This window comes from Solenopsis invicta, unplaced genomic scaffold, assembly GCF_016802725.1.
Source record: "Solenopsis invicta isolate M01_SB unplaced genomic scaffold, UNIL_Sinv_3.0 scaffold_2876, whole genome shotgun sequence".
Lineage (NCBI taxonomy): Eukaryota > Metazoa > Arthropoda > Insecta > Hymenoptera > Formicidae > Solenopsis > Solenopsis invicta.
This window is the reverse complement of record NW_024105263.1, coordinates 10,554-28,953: the sequence shown is the minus strand read 5'-3', so window position 1 is coordinate 28,953 and position 18,400 is coordinate 10,554. Positions and strand designations below refer to the sequence as shown.

The 18,400-nt window shown below is 39.8% G+C and overlaps 2 protein-coding genes across 5 annotated transcripts; one reads left to right on the top strand and one right to left on the bottom strand.

Annotated features, from left to right (window-relative positions):
• Positions 1-6,081: 6,081 nt before the first annotated feature.
• On the top strand, positions 6,082-15,629 carry LOC105194239 (zinc finger-containing ubiquitin peptidase 1). Of its 4 annotated transcripts, none has more exons than XM_011159074.3 (9): positions 6,082-6,290; positions 8,795-9,034; positions 11,408-11,703; positions 12,050-12,353; positions 12,459-12,889; positions 12,976-13,378; positions 13,449-13,576; positions 13,640-13,863; positions 13,966-15,629. In XM_011159074.3, exons 1-9 carry the CDS (start codon positions 6,271-6,273, stop codon positions 14,008-14,010), a joined length of 2,091 nt encoding a protein of 696 aa, XP_011157376.1. In that variant the 5' UTR covers positions 6,082-6,270; the 3' UTR covers positions 14,011-15,629. The 4 variants fall into 4 exon arrangements, with proteins under 4 accessions (XP_011157376.1, XP_011157377.1, XP_025992112.1 ...); XM_011159075.3 differs by having other exon boundaries at positions 6,082-6,893; XM_026136327.2 differs by having other exon boundaries at positions 6,082-7,416.
• A 201-nt stretch (positions 15,630-15,830) lies between these two features.
• Positions 15,831-16,889, bottom strand: LOC120359884 (cytochrome c oxidase copper chaperone-like). Its single transcript, XM_039459315.1, has 2 exons — positions 16,691-16,889; positions 15,831-16,098 (listed from the first exon to the last, which is right to left on the bottom strand). The coding sequence occupies exons 1-2, from the start codon at positions 16,792-16,794 to the stop codon at positions 16,014-16,016; spliced, it is 189 nt and encodes a 62-aa protein (XP_039315249.1). The 5' UTR covers positions 16,795-16,889; the 3' UTR covers positions 15,831-16,013.
• Positions 16,890-18,400: the final 1,511 nt, after the last annotated feature.

The window sequence follows — 18,400 nt, the reverse complement described above, 5'->3', positions numbered from 1 at the left end:
GTGTGTGTGCGTGTGCGTGTGTGCGTGTGTGCGTGTGTGTGGGTGGGTGGAAAGAGACGCGTGGCGCGCACGGCTGTCACGCGGTGCAACCCGCTATTGTGACATCTTCGACCGTATATCCACACGGGATACCCCTCCGTAATTTTTTTTTCTTTCCCCTTCCCTTTTTTCTCTCCTCCCTCGCCGTGTCGTCCCTTAACCGCGCGCGCAGCGAGTTTCCGCGGTGAGTTCTTTGTTACGCACGCAAGTAGCGAAGTCCGGTGATGCGAGAAAGAAAGAAAGAACGGAGGAAAGGGAGCGCGTAATGGACCACTTGACCGTGTATTCGTTCTCAAGCTGCAGTATCGCTCCGGAGTACTTATCCGTCTCGGGCCGAGAGCACGCAGGTCAGACGAAAATCAGTCCGCGCCCATAAATCTAATGTCGCCGCGGACTATTTGCCTTTCGTGCCTTCGAGTGGCACTGCGCGTTCCGAGAAAAAGGAAAGCCGATAACCCTGGAACGGTAACTTCCGCTGATAACGCCACGCGATACGCGTAATTCTCCGTAATATATTTCCGATATCGATACACGCCGCCCGAGTACGTGACGTCTACTCCCGTAGATACAAATAATCCCGCGTCTTTGGACGAGCACCGTCGTCCGTCCCAAACAGCTACACTACAACAAACAGATACTTCAGCGAGATAAGATTAGAGAGACCCAGCATCGCTCACGAATAGGATTATTAATCAATTGAGAAAATCCAAGCACGTCGCACGGTTTCACGTGCGCGCGACGAACGGCTCAATTAAACGTTACACGGAGTGAAACACCGTCCAACCGCTTTTTTTTTCTACGCATCGTGATTTATCACGCGGTTATCCGAGATTGAACCGCGAGGGGACCGTCCATTTTTTATCGATGTGCCCCTCGGCCGGTCGATGGGTGTTCGAAGACACGTTCGCCGTCGCGAGTCTCTGGATATTTGATTGACTGATCGGAACGGCTTCTCGGAGCGTCCGTAATTTATTAATTTATTCTGCCGATAAATCGCTTTCAATCCGCACGTGGGCAGCGAACGACCGGTCCCTGGTATCTCTCTCTCTCCTTCGTTCTCCTTTTTAATCTTACCTCTGCTCTTCTCTTTCTCTCCCCTGCGCTATGTGTCCCTTTAAAGGGAGGCAGGCCGTTATTTTACGCCGCGCCGATGTAAATAACAGCTACGCGGTGTGTCATTTGCGTGCGTTGCACAATTGGCGGGTGTTATGCAAAAGTAAGTTAACCCAGTAATTTTAAAGTAAATTAAGTCTAAAATGCACAGTTTCATTCCGCACCCAGCTACGAGTATTACTTTTCTAATTTTGCTGATTAGCATATCCTTAACGTAACATTGCCCGATCGAGTCTCGTAATAAGAATATTTTTGTAAAAATAATAAATTGGATATCAGATCGATGTGTGAATAAGACACAAGAAATAAGAAAAATTATCACATTTTTCAAGAAAGATCTTGATATGTTTAATAATATTTTTATATCAGTTTATCAAATATATTTTTTAGTTCCATAAACTATGTGTTGATATAATTAAATGGATTTAAAATGCAATCGTAAACTGAAGCTAGAAATAATATCTTAAATTAATTTATTCGTCAGGTTTGACAATGCAACATTGAAAAAAAGTTTAATAATAATAATCAAGCTTTGGTGAAATAATTTTAATTAAAATGTTTTATTCCTTTTAGTTGAAATATTTCGATGCTGTATGAGAACCAAATAGTTATTAATCAATTATTAAAAACAGTTACCAAACGGTTACAAAATATTATTAAATTTTTGATTACATTAACCGAACATTGAATTAAAATTATTTCCCCAAAGCTTAGTAATTATCACCTAGGTTTGATTATTATTAGCAAACTGTTTTTTCCGTGAAGCATTTAAAAAAGAACTACAAAGAACTTATTGCGAAAGATATCCAGCACAGCCATTTTCATAGAAGGATTTGTGTTCGCACCGAATGTATTCTTGGTACCGAGCTCGTTACTCCAAACATTTTCGTCACCGTCCGTTATTCCTGTGGGATTCTTAGCCGGTGGTGGTACAAATGTAGCCTCGAGTTTGTTCTCGACACCTAGCAGTCACGTAAAGCAAACGGGCGACCGGTTACGCGATCGAAGCTTTTCCAAGACACGTCCGCTATGTTAATCGCGCATGAACGTATAAATATTCAAACGTCGCTGGACCGCAGCTCGGACGGATCTTCGATGTGCTACGGGCGCGGATTTGCCTTATCTGAGTATCCACACCGCTACCTGTCGCGCATAGATAATTAACAATGAGTAACGACAACGCACAAATCAGTCGTCTACCTCGCGGCGATCGCCGCGCGATTGGTACCCGTAGAAATGTAGTCCTCTGGCGACGTCCACTCTTAAAACTGAACGATTAAGTTAGCTGCGAAAGCACCGATCGTCGAATTGAAAATTACTGAATAGGGGTGACTTGTTTACCGAAAGTACGGGTTCAATGACTCGCTCTTGTGGATCAATCGACTGCGTATACTATGTTTCCGGTGTTGTTCGCCTGGATTCATCGAAATTCTATCGATCCTCGTTTACGTTATTGCCTGATAGAGACGTTCGAGGAAAGGCACGAGGCAGCAATTATTCGGCGATATTCGAGAGAGCGTCTTACCAAAAATCCGTTTGCGAATGCCAATTCTGGGGAAACCAGTTTTGCCGATCGCCGAGCGCGATCGGAGTCGTCGCAAATGCATACCGGTTCAAACCTCATCGAACGAGGCACCATAAGGATCCTCTTTCTTAACGCGGGAGGATGCAGCTAGTTTATGATGCGAGACCGCAATATTAATTGACGTCGCTCACGAGCCTTTCCGTCACGACTCTCCGAGTCGCTAAGGCGCACGCACACGCTAGTGCGGTTTCACATTTCCTTCCCCTTTACGTTCTAGTTTATCGTAATTTTGCACGAAATGCAAAAGCGATGAATTCTATTCATATTGCATAGAATGTTGAAACACACAAAAAAATGAATTCTTAAAGAAATGCATAAATGCTTTAATCTAAGAATATTTTATGCTTAATCTTTGATTAAGAATAAATTATTCTCGAAACAAAGCGAAAAGATATTCTTAATTGAGAACAAATTTTACTTTATTTAAAGAATAGAACTGCGCCTATTTAACATTAAATATGCTTGTATTAGGATTATTTTTTTTTTAAGCGGGCCTGCTGTGGCGGATTCATTGCACATTTCACATTGCTCATGTTGTTTGTGGGTAGCAGATTCGCTGCGGCAGATCCGATTGTGTGTACAGGCAACCGGTGTTTCCCTATCGCTGTGACAAAGTCGGCCGTTAATTATGGACATAAGTTAGATAGGTCGAGCTGAACATTTTACTTGTCTTTGAAAGTTCGAATCACCTTTTGGAGGCATGCTCTGTGTGAATATAATATTTCAATACAATATTTATTTTATTTAATTTTTTGAAAAGTATAAAATGTACATAATATGTTAAATAAATATAGAATCAATACTAAATAATCAATGTTGAATTACAATTTATGTCTCCAAGACGTTAAATTCAACGGACCCTTAATATTTAATATTGTATTAAAATAAAGTTTTTCTTCAATGTTAAGTACTTTTTTTTAATTTTGTTCATTGCGCTTATTTAACTCGTCTGTTTGTTCCCTTTAAACAAACTTTCTCAGATGATGTTCTTTGTATCGGAGTGATCTAATACCAAGAACACAGACCGACAACGCGGACCTCGCCGGACTCGATTTAACTCGCTCAAGTACTCGGAATGGTTATTAATTATCTTCGTGCAGACGCGTCGGCTAATTGGACGGCGTTGTATGCATCTAGCGGGCGAGACGAGCGAGACGTGAATTTTGATTCATCGATGCGAGAAAGTCGCCGATTGTCACGTAATTTTTCTTACTTGCATTTAAATAATAAAGTCCGCCCCTTAAGAGACTGAGAAAGAAAAATGTTTCATTGGAATACACAAATTGCTTTCGAGATAAACAAGAGTTGTAAAAAACGAAACGTTAAAAGGCACAAAAATGTAAAAAGTTAAAAATGTTGACGATATATGCTGTCCAAAAAAAAGTATTGTAATATATTATATTCCAAGATCACGATGTTATACAGAATGTTGTTATAACTTATACAATTTAAGTATTCGATTTAGAAGAAAACTGGATTCAGATAAATTCCCCTTGGTTTATTCTGGATCATCTATTTTTTATCGGGAAAAGAGAGAACGGTTGATCCAGGGGGAAGAAAGGGGTTGAGGAGGGGGGGGGGAAGGGGGGATAAACGATTCGTCGAACGTCGGTATCTTGCGACCGTCGTCGTCGACTGCATGTCGATGAGGCGACGGCGACGAGCGGACGTTGTTGCGGGCGTGAGAAATCGAATTCCCCGCGCGCGAATGTGTTGCGGTCGCGTGCGGAATCCCGATGCATCGCAGAGACGCGACGGCGATGCACCCCGGTTTTGTCGTGCCCGTTTGTTGTGCGAAGTTGCGCGTCGCGTCACCCGCGGAACCGGGTGGAAGATAATGACGGGCAACGCGCCAACCGTCCGTAATGCGACGCAGGAGAGAGAGGATACAATCGCGTCTCGTTCTGCTATTTGGATAATGCCGGTTCTTCGCTCGCGGCTCTCTTCTTCTGCGCCGACTTGTCATTACGGAATGTTCGAGCGTGGAAAGACAATACGATCGAAGGAATTGGAACGGCGCGACAATGAGCGCGCCGGAGATTGCGCCGGTTCAGACGCGCGCGTTATCCCGTTATAATTATCTTTCTTTCCATTTAGAAAGTATTTGGAAAAAAGAGTCACGAGCACACAGACAAATAAATTTCTATTGCTAGAAGAAAAGCGACTACTCGATTAACTTTTCTTCTTGTAAGTTAACGGTTATCTTTAACAAAGAATGTTTTCTTGATAATGGTTTTATAGAGCACACTTTTATATTTATAAATGATAACAAATTATTATGAACTTGAAAAAAGAATTTATACTCTTTTGAAGAACATGATATATCGAAAGAATCAGAATAATAAGCAATTAAAATTTTAATTTAATTGCAGTATTAGATTAAGTTTCAAAATATATTTTGAATAAATTTAATGCTTAAGATGAACTTGTGATAGATTTGCGGATATATGAAATACTTGTGTACATGTGTCAATGTTGGGCAGATTATAATCGAATTACGATTACAGTTACATCAAAGACTAATTGTAGTTTTAGTAATTTAATACTGCAATCAAGAATATCAAGTTAAAATAAGAATTTTAATTGCTTATCATTTTAATTTTTTTAATAAAATTTTATAATATTTTTTGGAAGAGTATAAATTCTTGTTTCAAATGCATGATAATTTTTTTTTTTTAATTGTAGATAGAACGGAGCAGCCTGCACTCAACTTACAATTTTGCCTTTTAATATAATTGTGAAAATAATCATAGGCAATTACAGTTATTAATTGTAACTGAAATAAATATAATTGCGCGCGCGAATCAACAGTTACTGTAATTACTTTAATTGCAATTACAGTTTAATGTAACTGTATTATAATTAAAGTAATTGTCATTATAATTAATTATTACGTTTATTAATCAATTATGCCCAACACACAATGGTTACTTAATTCAAGTAATTCACAGTTCACATTTTTCTGTTGTGTATTGCACATTCCATACTTTCTATTAAATCGAATAAAACGGAATGATACTTGAAGTAGTTTGGTTCAGCCGATCTAAGCCTGAGGTAAATTTATATTAAAATGAAATTTATTAACAGTTATACACATCTTTTTATCAATTTTTTTTTGTATCCTTTGTTCATTTCCGAAATATGAAAAAATTATGTTATAACATATCGTACAAATTACTCTTGCCTGTATAAAATCGATAGTTTCGCCGGTACCGCGTGTCGGGTTTCTCACAAAGCACCCTCGTGCGGGACAGCAACCGTTACCGACGGGCGGCGTGTACTCGATCAAAGGGGTGGCCGAGCGGCGCTGGAAGCGTCGTCGGGGGTGGCGGCTCGCGCACCAGCAACGGGTGGCGGGTATCCCCCTGCGCGAGGGGAAGCGAGTCGTAAAATCGTCCGGGCGAATAGACCGACGGACGGAACTGCCAGCGGTGCGGTGTCATATGAAGCCGAGCTACGGAGCGGCGCGTTAGGCGATCGGCGGTCCCGCTTCCGCGGGACGAGCGCGTGGGCCTACCACGAGGAGAGCGCGAATGATCGATCCGACAGTTCGGTGAGTGAGCCAAGTGTCGCGGAAGTGAGCGCCGGGCGGCAGGAAGGACGGAAGAACGGAAAGGTATCCTAACACGGGGGAGAGGGGAAGACGGACAGCGATCCGGCTTCCGAGTGCACGCGTACTCGTCGGCGCGAGGGATCCCAGAAAATGGGTCAACCCAACCCAACGACGGCCGTTTTCTCGCGCGAGTCACTCGGTGGCCTAGTTTCACCGGGGGTGAGCAAATAAAAAGAGCCGCGACGTCCCCCTTTTCCGCCACCCTCCGATTGCCGCTACCACCACCGACACCACCACCACCACCACCATCGCCGCCGCCGCGAGACGGCGGCGACGTTGTTACACGCGTCCTCGTCGTCGCGGCCGTCTCGACGACGACGACGACGACGACGACGACGACGACGACGACGACGCCGCTGATCGCGAGAATCGGTGTCTTTCGTCTGTCACGGGGAAACGAATTATGGACTGCCGCGGACCGCCTCCAGCTGGCCTTCGGCTGGCGAGAGTCCATCGATTAACTCGCCGCACCGACGACGTCGCGATACGGCATTAGATACGGCGGCTGACAGCCGTGTCGCTGCGGGGGCTGAAATCGCCGAGGTGAGAGAGAAGCCCTTATAGGTACAGCAGAGCGTTTGATTCGAGTGAATCGGATGATGGTGCTTCTAGTACGACCGTTTCGATTGCTCCGCAGTCGATTACGCTGCAGTGCGATTAACTGAAGTCGATCGTAGTAATCACGTTGATGATCAGGAGCTGCGATCATCCCGACGCATTTCGATCCGTATCAATTACCGTATCAATAATTTGAAACATCGGCCAGAGGGGAGAGGGTCGTCTTCTCTCGGAAGAGAGACTGGGAATAATTAATTACAATTCGCCACGTAATTACTATGTTGCCAGCGTTATCGCGTCAAACTTCGTTTTACAGCCGTCGAAATGGCTCTCCACAGTTCGATCGCGCTCCCGAGGGAAAAGCGAAAGATCGAGCAATGTTGCCTCGGTGAAATTTCCCAGGTGTTCATTCCTATGTTACCGTAAATCATTTTAGAAGATCAAGAAGAGAGCTAGGGAACGAGTGCTTCTGCTGATGGTGCTTCCGCAATTGGATTAGTGTCACGTAGTGCGTGTCAACCAGTTTAATCTATTCAACGTTTTATTGAATTAAATTTGAACTTCGATATTCGATATTCTATCTGGAATGCGCGAGAGAAATTTCAATCAGGAGTTTTTTTTTTTTTGCTAATTGATGTCAATCGCGATTACGGAAGACACACACGAATCATTTGAAAATTACACGAATTTGTTTGACGTAAAATAATGTAAAATATTCTGAAGCTACATATCGATTAGCGGAAGAAGCTAATCGAAATTGCGCGCATAACGTCAAATTATCGTAAACTATTGCGGCGCGTGCTAACCCATCGTGTCCTAAGTGGATCTGAAAATCACGACTCGCAACTTCACCTTCGTTGCATTATCCTGGTTATCGTTCGATCGCGGCGGAAGCGTTTCCTATCTAACTTCTTCTTTGTTCTTTCGAAAAAAGGATGGGATAAGCAAATGAAATTAAAAGAGTCGAAGAAAAATAATAAACAATTTTTATTCCATTTTTAAAGTTTTCTTATTTAATTAATACGTTAAAATCACGTAAACGTAAAAATTATTAAAATATAATTACATTTATATTGTTATAATATAATATAATTATAACATAAATTAGTTTGTTTTAGATATATATAAATTGTATGAAAATATTTTACGTAAACGTGCCTAAGTTATTTATATACACATGTTACGGTATACTGACAATGAGAGAAAAAATAAAACAAATTTAATTAACACAAAAAAAAAATTATTTACTCAGTGGCTTATTTACTTGCAGTCAAGTTAAAAGTTTCTTAATTGAAATATTTATTTAAATAAAATAAAGAAATAATTTTTAATCGAGTAACATTTTTTTGCAGCTCTAGAAAATATTTACTGTTAGATTACTTTTATATTCAAGATAATCAGATTTTTTAATCTAAGAAAACAATTTAACTAAATTTAATAATATTATTAACTTATTTGTAAAATCATTATTTAAATGTTACAAATGTAAAAATACCAAAATATATACTTAAGATAATTTTCCTATATTTACTTGAAAGTAACCATTTTTACTTAAACAGAACAAACAAACATTTGCGTAATGTATAGTTTCAAGAAAATGTACTTTTTTATTTTAATGTAGCTACCACGTAAAATTTTTTTCGATTTCAATCAATAATACAGGATTTCTGGTGTAAATAAACGGTATTTACATAAAGATTATTGTCGGATCCAATTTGTCCTTCGTTATTTATCTCGAATTAATCCCTAGAGAAAAATGTCAAATTAATCCCGCGTTATCGGATAGCGCGCGCGATTAATCAGTGTTAAATTTACGAGCGGCGGTGCCGGCGACGTAAATCTTCGCGCTTCTCTTTAATGATGTTCGACTGAATCTTCTGGCAAAGGATCCGGAAGGCCGCTACCTCGGACATCCTGAAAATGGCGTCCAGCAAACCGCCGGAGATGAACTACACGTGCGAGATCTGCGGCCTGGAGGGATTCAACGACGAGGAGATGCGCTCGCACATGGTGCAGTACCATCTCCAGGGCGCCGCCAACTGCCCGTTTTGCGACCTCGGCGAGATCTCGCCCACGGAGATGCTGGTCCATGTTAACAGCGCTCACCTGGACTATCTAACTCCGAGGTGAGTTAAATGAAAATACGTGAAACGACCAATTTTGCTGAAATATAATATTTAAAAATTTTACTGGATACAGATTATATTTTTATGTTGGATTATCAAAATATAATTATGCTGGGTACGATAATATTATTACAAAGAGTAATAGTTTAACATATTTTCAAACATAAAAATGAGAGAAAGCCAGTATTAATCTATAGCGGATCTTGGTGCCTAATAATAATTTTTGTGTGACTTTTTACAATTCTCAGCTACATGCCGCATATTCATCGGTCTTGAATGTCCTTAACCGAAGCCGGAATAATTATTTTCAGACCTGTATTTCAGGAAAATTGTTCTTTCTTTGTAGAGTAGCTCTCTTTCTAATTGTGCTTCTTGTACGCTGCACTTCTTTAGTATTAAAAAATGTAAATTTTTTTCAACTCGTATCATTACGTTTTAATGCTTTATACAGTTAGAAAAAGAAACGGGATAAAATCGAGTAGATTAATTAAATACATTAGCACGCAATTTAAACCTAGTCAACATATTAGTTATGTGTTTACTATATAATCCCACCAAACACAACGTTACATGTAACGTAATATATAACGAGTGTGTTATATAACAGTTACATTGTTGAGTGGGAAATTACAACTAACATTTACATTACATGTAACGTGGTGTTTGCTGGGATAGCTAGAAATGTCAGTATCACATTTCATATATCGTGAAAGTTACTACGTCTGTATGGTTCTAATATTTAAAAACCATACATTTATTATGTAAATAGTAGCATTTGCACATTTTACATATTTGCATTTACATAAAAGAAAGCAATAGATACAAGTAATTACAATATAATTATCACGAAATATTCATTATATAAAGTATTTTATTTAAAGTAAATTAAAATAATTACAAATTGTGTCGATTAGGAAACTACTAAATTTTATTTTCACGGGAAGAGAAAGAAAAAGCATTAATATGATTATGTTCAAAATCATATTAAATTACTATTAAACAATTAATACATTGATAGGTAACATTTTTCCTAGTGTCAATTTAAACTTCTATGATTCGTCTACCTTTTGTTTTCAATGTATGTTACAATGATAGTCATGACGTTCAATTTCTTATTCCGTTTTATCCCATTTTTTTTTTAATAATGAATAAAAGTAATAATAATAAAACAGATCAGTTATAATAATAATGCAAATTAAAAGAAATATATTCTTCCAAAACTCCCGGCAAGTCAATCGACATTTTGATTTAAGAAATTCAGCTTTAACATGTATAATTAAAACAAGTAATTATGTCGAATAGATTTAGTCAATTAAGCGAAAATCTCGACTAAAAATTTCTATATGTAATCGCGATTAGATTTATCCCAGTATATTGTTTCCAGTCGTGACATGTTCGATCAGCTAAAATCACATTAATAAATAATTGTTAGAATTATTCATAATTTAAACATTGAGAGAAATAAATCGCGAAATGAACGAAAGATGTCAGCACTCGTCAATAAGTTGACCAATATCTCATGACGTTCGCATTTATAAAAAAAAACAGTAGATGCATAAATTTCTTATGAAGTTGCGATAACAATTTTTTATCAGCGATTATTTATTGGTTTTATCATTTATTGAATGTCACGCATTTTAACTGTGTTTATCGACAATTTATCGACGCGCCAATAAATCGGTTAGCATTATCGGTAATAAAGTTACCGTCAGCAAAACGTTTACCGGCACCTAATTCCCGCCAACGGAGCACATGACTAGCTCGAACAGTTTAAAGACTTCAAAGTTTAAAGCATTTAAAGCGCTTGTCATTACGACTGACGAGGTATATGTATACATACAACCAACGGTCGTATCATCGTCAACAACAAACATGTACAAGGGTCCCCGGACGAAAGTGAAAAAGTTGCGAAATCGATCTCGACAAGATGGGACGAAGCGTGCCAGTATCGTCGAAACTGGGCTAAATTTATTCACGTGGCCGACGGCGAGGAAACGACAATGTGTCGACGATGACAAGTGGAGTTTGTTAATTGAAACGTAATACATGTTTTCTAATATACGACGACAGTATTTGAGAGACCGAACTCGCGACATTCGTATCAGTACACGCTTGTACATAAATATAGACATTTCCCAATAAGCGACACAGTACACAATACACAGTGAATCCTCAGATTCCTCACCAATCCTCATTGCAGCAATGTTCATGCTTCCTGGGTCATTTTATCCTTGTCGTTTGTCAATTTTAAACAAGGATAACTCACTGTGTAGCACTGTGTTCTTGTGTCTCTTGTTGGAAAATGCTTAATATAGACATGCTCCATTACTGTAGCAGTTAGAAATCAGTGACGACCTGCTTGTATTTTTACAGCACTCCGGAGAATGATATGATGGCGTTCATCGACGACGACTCGCTGCTGGACGAGCACAGACGCGACGAGTGCCGGGCGCTCTCGCCGTCCATGTCCCTGCGACCACCTCATCTGCAGAATGGCTGGGGCAGCTCTCTGGGGCAGCACGTTAAGCAACAACAGCAGCAGCAGCATCAACAACAGCAACAACAACAGCAACAACAACAGCAGTCGTCGAGGAAACCGGACGTCCAAGTGGCAAATCCCAACGTGAATAATAATAACAACAATAACAACAGTAACAATGCCAATGCCGGTAACGGATATATACATGTTCAAACTGTAGACGTGAGAACAATCTGGTGAAAAATTTTCTCAGAGATTTTATATTGGAACACTTTTCAATAAATCTATATCTACTTGGAATGCTTCATGTATGTGAATTCTGAAATATTCTAAGATTTGTATAAAAAAGCTGAAAAAATTTCTAAAAAGTTTTAAAATTATATTTAATTGGAACACTTTTCAAAAATATTAAATCTACATCTTAGAATTTTTCATGTATTTGAATTCTGAAACATTTTAAAATTCATATCAAAATTCTGAGAGAAATTTTCATCAGGGAATGAATGGGAATGAATGTTTAGCTTCTTCTTGTTCAGTGTTGGAGGGTGCAGCGGGTCAAGGTTCACCGCTGCGTTCAGGCCTAAATCTACAATTGCGCTCGCACGCTTCCCCGAAACTTCCAGTGCAGGAGTGTCCAATGTGCCCCTACAGTTCCGACAGTCCGTTGAGGCTGGAAGAGCATATCAATCGCCAACATTTTGATCTCACCTCGCCGTCCTTCCCGCCGGAGTCACCGCCGTCGCGGGATGGAGTCTTCAACTGCCCCCTTTGCGTTACGTCTTTTCCAAATTCTTCTGACCTTGAGTTACATGTCAATATCGAGCACAAAGATATACTTAGGTAAGATCCACTTGCAATTTTCAAAATAGCCATACGATTATGAAATAATAGTGGATTAATAGCACAATTATGATAAATGTTTAATGATGATATTTATTTTATTAGCCCTGCAAATGGAACAAGCTCACAATCCGATACAGCTACCATCGGTAGTGACTCAACGCCTGCCTGTCCAGTATGTCTTAGCACATTATTTAAAAATAATGACGACCTAATGGCACACATCGAAGAACACTTTAGCAAAAAGAGCACGCCGTCGCCCATGACGCCGGACGTGTCGACCGATCGTATGCTAGCGAAGGACATGGAGAGGAGAGAAAAGGAAGTGAGAAAACTGCGCGAACAGCGTGAATTCGAGATGCTGAGGGCGCAGTACGGTATGGATAATCAGGGTAACTTTAGAGAACAGAGCGTCACCAATATGCAGCGGGCTGTGTATGCAGGCGAAATGACGGTAGCCGATTTCTTTGAGAGGCAAATCGAGCTCAGAGTCGCCGAGAGTAGCGGTATCGACGATGGCAGTTCTTGTACGCGCGGTAAGGATGATTTGCAATGTCCTTTGTACAAAAAGATTCAAGAACCTTCATCTGAGAATCTTCATAGCATATTTGTTCTTTTGCAGGGCTGGTCCCAAAAGTACGAGCCATTAGTCAGGCTTGCAGTAACGTAGTGAATACCTGGATGTGTTCCACTGTGGACCATTACGCGTCGACTTACGGCGATAAGGGGTGGGGCTGTGGATACAGAAACATGCAAATGTTAATCTCGTCTCTCTTGCAGCACACAGGATATAACGATCTGGTTTACAAAGCTTGGAGTTCTGGAGCCGGCGGTAACAGCTCTACGGAGAATCCCCAGCGCAGCTCCATGCCATCGATCTCGAGACTGCAGAAGATGATCGAATGGGCGTGGGCGCAGGGCTTTGATATCCAGGGCGCGGAACAGCTCGGTGGTAAACTCGTTAACACTAGGAAGTGGATCGGCGCCACGGAAGTATTCACGCTGCTGTCTAGTTTGAGGATAAAGTAAGTTCCATGATCGCGATCGGTTGTCAAATCATACGACGCACACTTTTCTCTCCCTGACTTTGTACAGGTGTCAGCTGGTGGACTTTCATAAACCTACTAGCGCAGACGGCGGCCATCCCGAGTTGTTCAATTGGGTCCTACAATACTTTCAACGTTGTGAAGAGTTCAAGCCACCTCTTTATCTTCAACATCAAGGTAAATGTTCTTTTTTTCCAGAAGTTAAATCAAAGCTAACATAGTCAATGTTAATAAATTCAGGGCACAGCAGAACGATAATGGGCGTGGAGCAGATAAGGGATGGTTCGATAACCATGCTGGTACTGGATCCGAGTCATAGTCCAGCGCAAATGACACATTTTAATAGTACGAGTAGCGCGCCTGGCGCAATGAGGCTCGTACGGAAATCTACTGCGGCCATGAAGGCTAGACAGTATCAAGTTGTGGCTGTAACCGGTACTATGGATATAGAAGCGCAGTATCAGGTAATACAGACGTTTCTATTATATCAGGTAATATAGACGTCTCTTATTAATATTCATATACGACGCGCCTATTTCGCTTCTCGTATTTCTGTTTTTTTTCAGCAAAGTAAAGTATTACGATCAATACGAATTCCTGAAGACAGGTGAGAGTTGCTGGTCCGAAAAATGATCAAGCCTCGAGCGAAGACTATAGACTACTGCCTCAAACCAATCTTATCTGACATCTTTGAAGTTACGTGACCGCGATGTCCTATGTTCTTTTACAGCTAGCAGACTTATTCCATTGTAGTACATATAGATTGCAGATCATATTATTTAACAATATATTCTTGCATCTCTCTAGCCGTTAACAATGGACTGACTTCTCGAATCTTTCCGCGCGAAGCCTGTGACGCGGTGAACAATTTTGCGGAGCTAGTATTTAAATATCAAAAGAAGGCTCTTTGTCGCGTCGTTGTAAACAAGTACGTTATTCCTGAACGGAGAAAGTTCTTAATCTTAAATAAAAAAATTTGTCATACTAAGTGCGTGTAAATTTTTGCGAAGAAGATTATCAGATCGAGACAAATGGGGCGTGAAAAGATAGTGTTAAATCAACCGTCATTTCTTGTCCAAAATGTTCTGCTCAATTTTCGTCGCACCGAACAGGCTGTGCTAACCCTAGTCGACCAATCGTCTTGTATCGATCGGTTGCATCATCGAAAAAGCCGTGGCAGAGCTTGGAAACCGAGACTTTTTCGTAGCTGTGATGCTGTTATCAATATACGACGCTAATCACTCATATACGTCTGACGGACGCACTCTTGGAAACGCTCCAGAATCACAACACGGTATTCCCAGCACTTGTCTCGTTCCACATCTTACAATCTGTGACAAAGATTTCCATCAAAGCGTTGTCGACTTTTAGTCAATATAAAAAGTGCCGAGAGCCGTACGGTGTATACCTTACGACAAATTTTATATAACAATATGAAAGATATTCTTTGACGCATTTTGATTGCTAAAACGCTTCTACAAAGGAATCTGGAGTGTCTGCAAAAGTGACCAAAAAAATCGCATTTTCATATATTATATATATTATATACTATATATACATATACACACATGTACACACACACATACACATATATTACACATCTGCACACTCTTCGTTATATCGTATTTCACTTGCCCACACATGAAGTACAACTACTTTCATATTAATTATAAATATTCTATTTAATTATCCAATCTTTAGGCTACTTATGTCTTAGCTCGTAAGTTCAACGCAATGCTGTGAATGAGAGAATAGATGAAAAAAGTCCATTTACTTGTTACTTATATTATACACTTGATGATTATGTGAGTTAGTGAATTCTTATTATTACTCTTATCATATTTCATAAATTGTACTGATATATCTAAGATCTATTTATTATAGTTAAAGATATATTTGCGACACTCTATGAGGCATTGCCTCGTGGAAACGTCGCGTCGCGTTGTTTTATAGCTTCGATATTTATGGTGCACCAGTCAAATGTAAGTTTGTCTTTCAGCCCAGTAGGACCACATTGCAATAACATTATTGACTGGCTGTAAAAAAAAAACTATCGAAAATGATAAATTACAATTATAGTACCGAAGATTTCACCATGTATCGATTTAAGAATCTGTTCATTATTTGGAGTGTTCAGGGAAACCAAGCTGTGGAATTGTTATGCAAGAGTAAAACCTTCGCATTATAGCCACACATCAAATTAAAATATATGCTTTGTTAGAATTCCCAATATGGCTTTGCTCCTTACTCTCCTGCACATCTTGTTCTAACAAAAGCAAATAGAGAAAGAACATCAAGACTGATAAAACTCATTTAAAAAACTGAATGATTTTTATTTCTTATATATAATTACATTAATAACGTCCATATCATATTCCTCAAATTCAACACAATATTCCTTCATTCAACACAAAATCAATTCAAATGAAACTTTTGTAGCTTTATAAACATAATAATTTATTCTTATTAGAAATTTCTACAAAGTAAATTATTTACAGAGATATACAGAGGAGACCTGTAAATATATAACCTGAGACTTCTTAAGATTTTTTATGAAGTATGATCCTTATAACAAACATTTTTAATGTTGAGATATTTATTGCTCTTCTATGTTTTATATATTAAATCCCATTGATCGCATACAAGCTTTATGTGCTTCTATGAGGTCGCCGCATTTTTCTTCGCCTTTTGTTATAATACTGAAAACGTAAAACATAATTTTATGATGTAAAGCCTTTTATATACAAAATTTTTCATAGTATTTATAAAAAGATACACATTAGTTTTCTTTGATTATTTTAAACACAGCCTTAAATTAGAATCTAAATGATACAGCTGTATTAAAATATAAATCAGAGCTAGGCATTTACATATAAACAGATATACATTACATATATACAATATTAACTATATTTCAAGTATTACATATGTAAACAATAATCAGTGCATCATAAAAAATTCAGATTTTATCAGAAATATTTAATTGCATATTTTTATTTTTAATAATAGATATATTTTTACTTTAACAATGCTCAAAATCAGATATATTAACAGTAATTATAATTCAATTACTTTTCTCGGTATTGTGTTATATACTTATAATAATTTACATTGCTTGTATTGCCTACATAAAAAAAATTCATAAACAATATGTAAACAATTTATATAGACGTAATTGAAATTTACAGTACAACCTTAGTATAAATCAAAGGACTCCGTTCAATGAGAAAGAGCAACATTCTTAACCTATAATCGCGTACAACTCTGTGATTTAAAAATAGTGTTACGAACCATTCATCTCTCGCTTTCTTGGTTTCAGGACAGGCGCAGCAGGGTTTCAGTTTCTTCTTTTCTTCTGATTTTGTTTCTTCTACTTTCGCTGCGGCGTTACCCATTTTTATTAATTATCAAAAGCTTCAACGTGACCAAAGAGGAACCTGAGAGCGGCCATGGCGGCCTTTTTCCTATAACGCTTCGAAACTCCCGTACACTAGTGACGCACATCTATTCTGGTCAGAATGGGAACTACGTGTCACATCCATTTTGCAACCCGCCGTTAAAAACAGTGTGGATGTTAGCAAGGACAACAACCTACATCCATCTCTCGAGAAATGGATGTAGGTTGTTGTCCGTGCTAACATCCATTTTGCTGCAAATAAAATCTGACGCGTATCGCGTATGTTGCATCCAGAACAGGGGTCGAGAATGTGCACAAATGATTAATTACGTCTACTTTCGCGTAATTTTTTATATATTATAGTCTGAATTATTTACATTAACATTGATATTAATACATATCAATACGTTTATGCCCATATTTTGCACAATCATATTTTTACTTAAAAAAGATGTTTAATAGTAACAGAGAAAATTTGGTTCTTTAATAAAGAAACATTCATATTACGCAGTACTTAAAAAATAATTATAATTAACATCGCATCATATGATGAAGAAGAAATAAATGTCTTTCCACGAATAAATATACCATCTTTTTATTTTTACATAATTCTTTATTATTTAAATGTCTTCAAATTATGCTTTTGAAAAAATTAGCTTTTTTAATTTTTTTAAATCTTGACGCAACTCTTTCTCTCTCTCTCTCACTCTTTCTCTCTTTCTCTTTTAACGTGATCGTCCTTTAATTGTTTAGGCCTTCAGTTAGAGAGAGAAAGCATCGCGGTGATAGACATGGAGCAAGCAGCGATGTTATCTCTATGCATACCCTCCTCTTCACTCCCCTCTCGACCCATAACGTTTTTCGTGCTACGTTTAGGCCGTAAAATTCAGAAAGAGGATTTCGGACGATTTCTGCGCAGGGACGTAGAGAGACTAGAAAGCGCCCACTCTTTTTTATTATGTTACAATGGCATATACATGCATACGTATGATTTACAAATGACAATACGCGTCGTATGCCCCCAGGCGACGCGAGGAACAGAAGGGGCGGCGGAGACGGGGGTCACGCTTCGTCTCGGCCCCCGCCCCGTCCGCCCCGACGGAGAAGAAACCACCCCCCCCGCCACGGAGTTACAGCGGCGGCGGCGGGGCAGAAGAGCCGTGGCGGTCGCCCCCTCCCTCGCCACTATCGTGGAGGAGAGGGACGACGGCGACCGCCACGGGAATGAAGAAAGGGAGCGACCCTCTCCCCTGCGGCTGCCGGGCCAGCTTTCGGGAGGCGCAGCCGTGGGAGGAGGGCAGCTCACCATGTAAGTGAGCCCGGCGAGGCAAACCTGACTTAACGGACCGGGGGAGCGATCGCGCGTCTCAATGCGCCATCGCTCCCCCTCTAGCGCCTCGCCGGGGTGAGGTGGGGGGAGAGGAAGGAACTCCTTCCTACCTCCTCCACCCCCAAACACGGAGAAGAGTATGCCAGCGCGCCGGGCTAGTCCGGCGCGTAGGGGCCCGGGACATCCGGCCGGGGGGCCGGACTCCCGGGCTTTAACCCCGTAACACAAGGGGAAGAGGCGGGGGAGGGCTGGTGTCCCTCTCCCCCGACCTGAG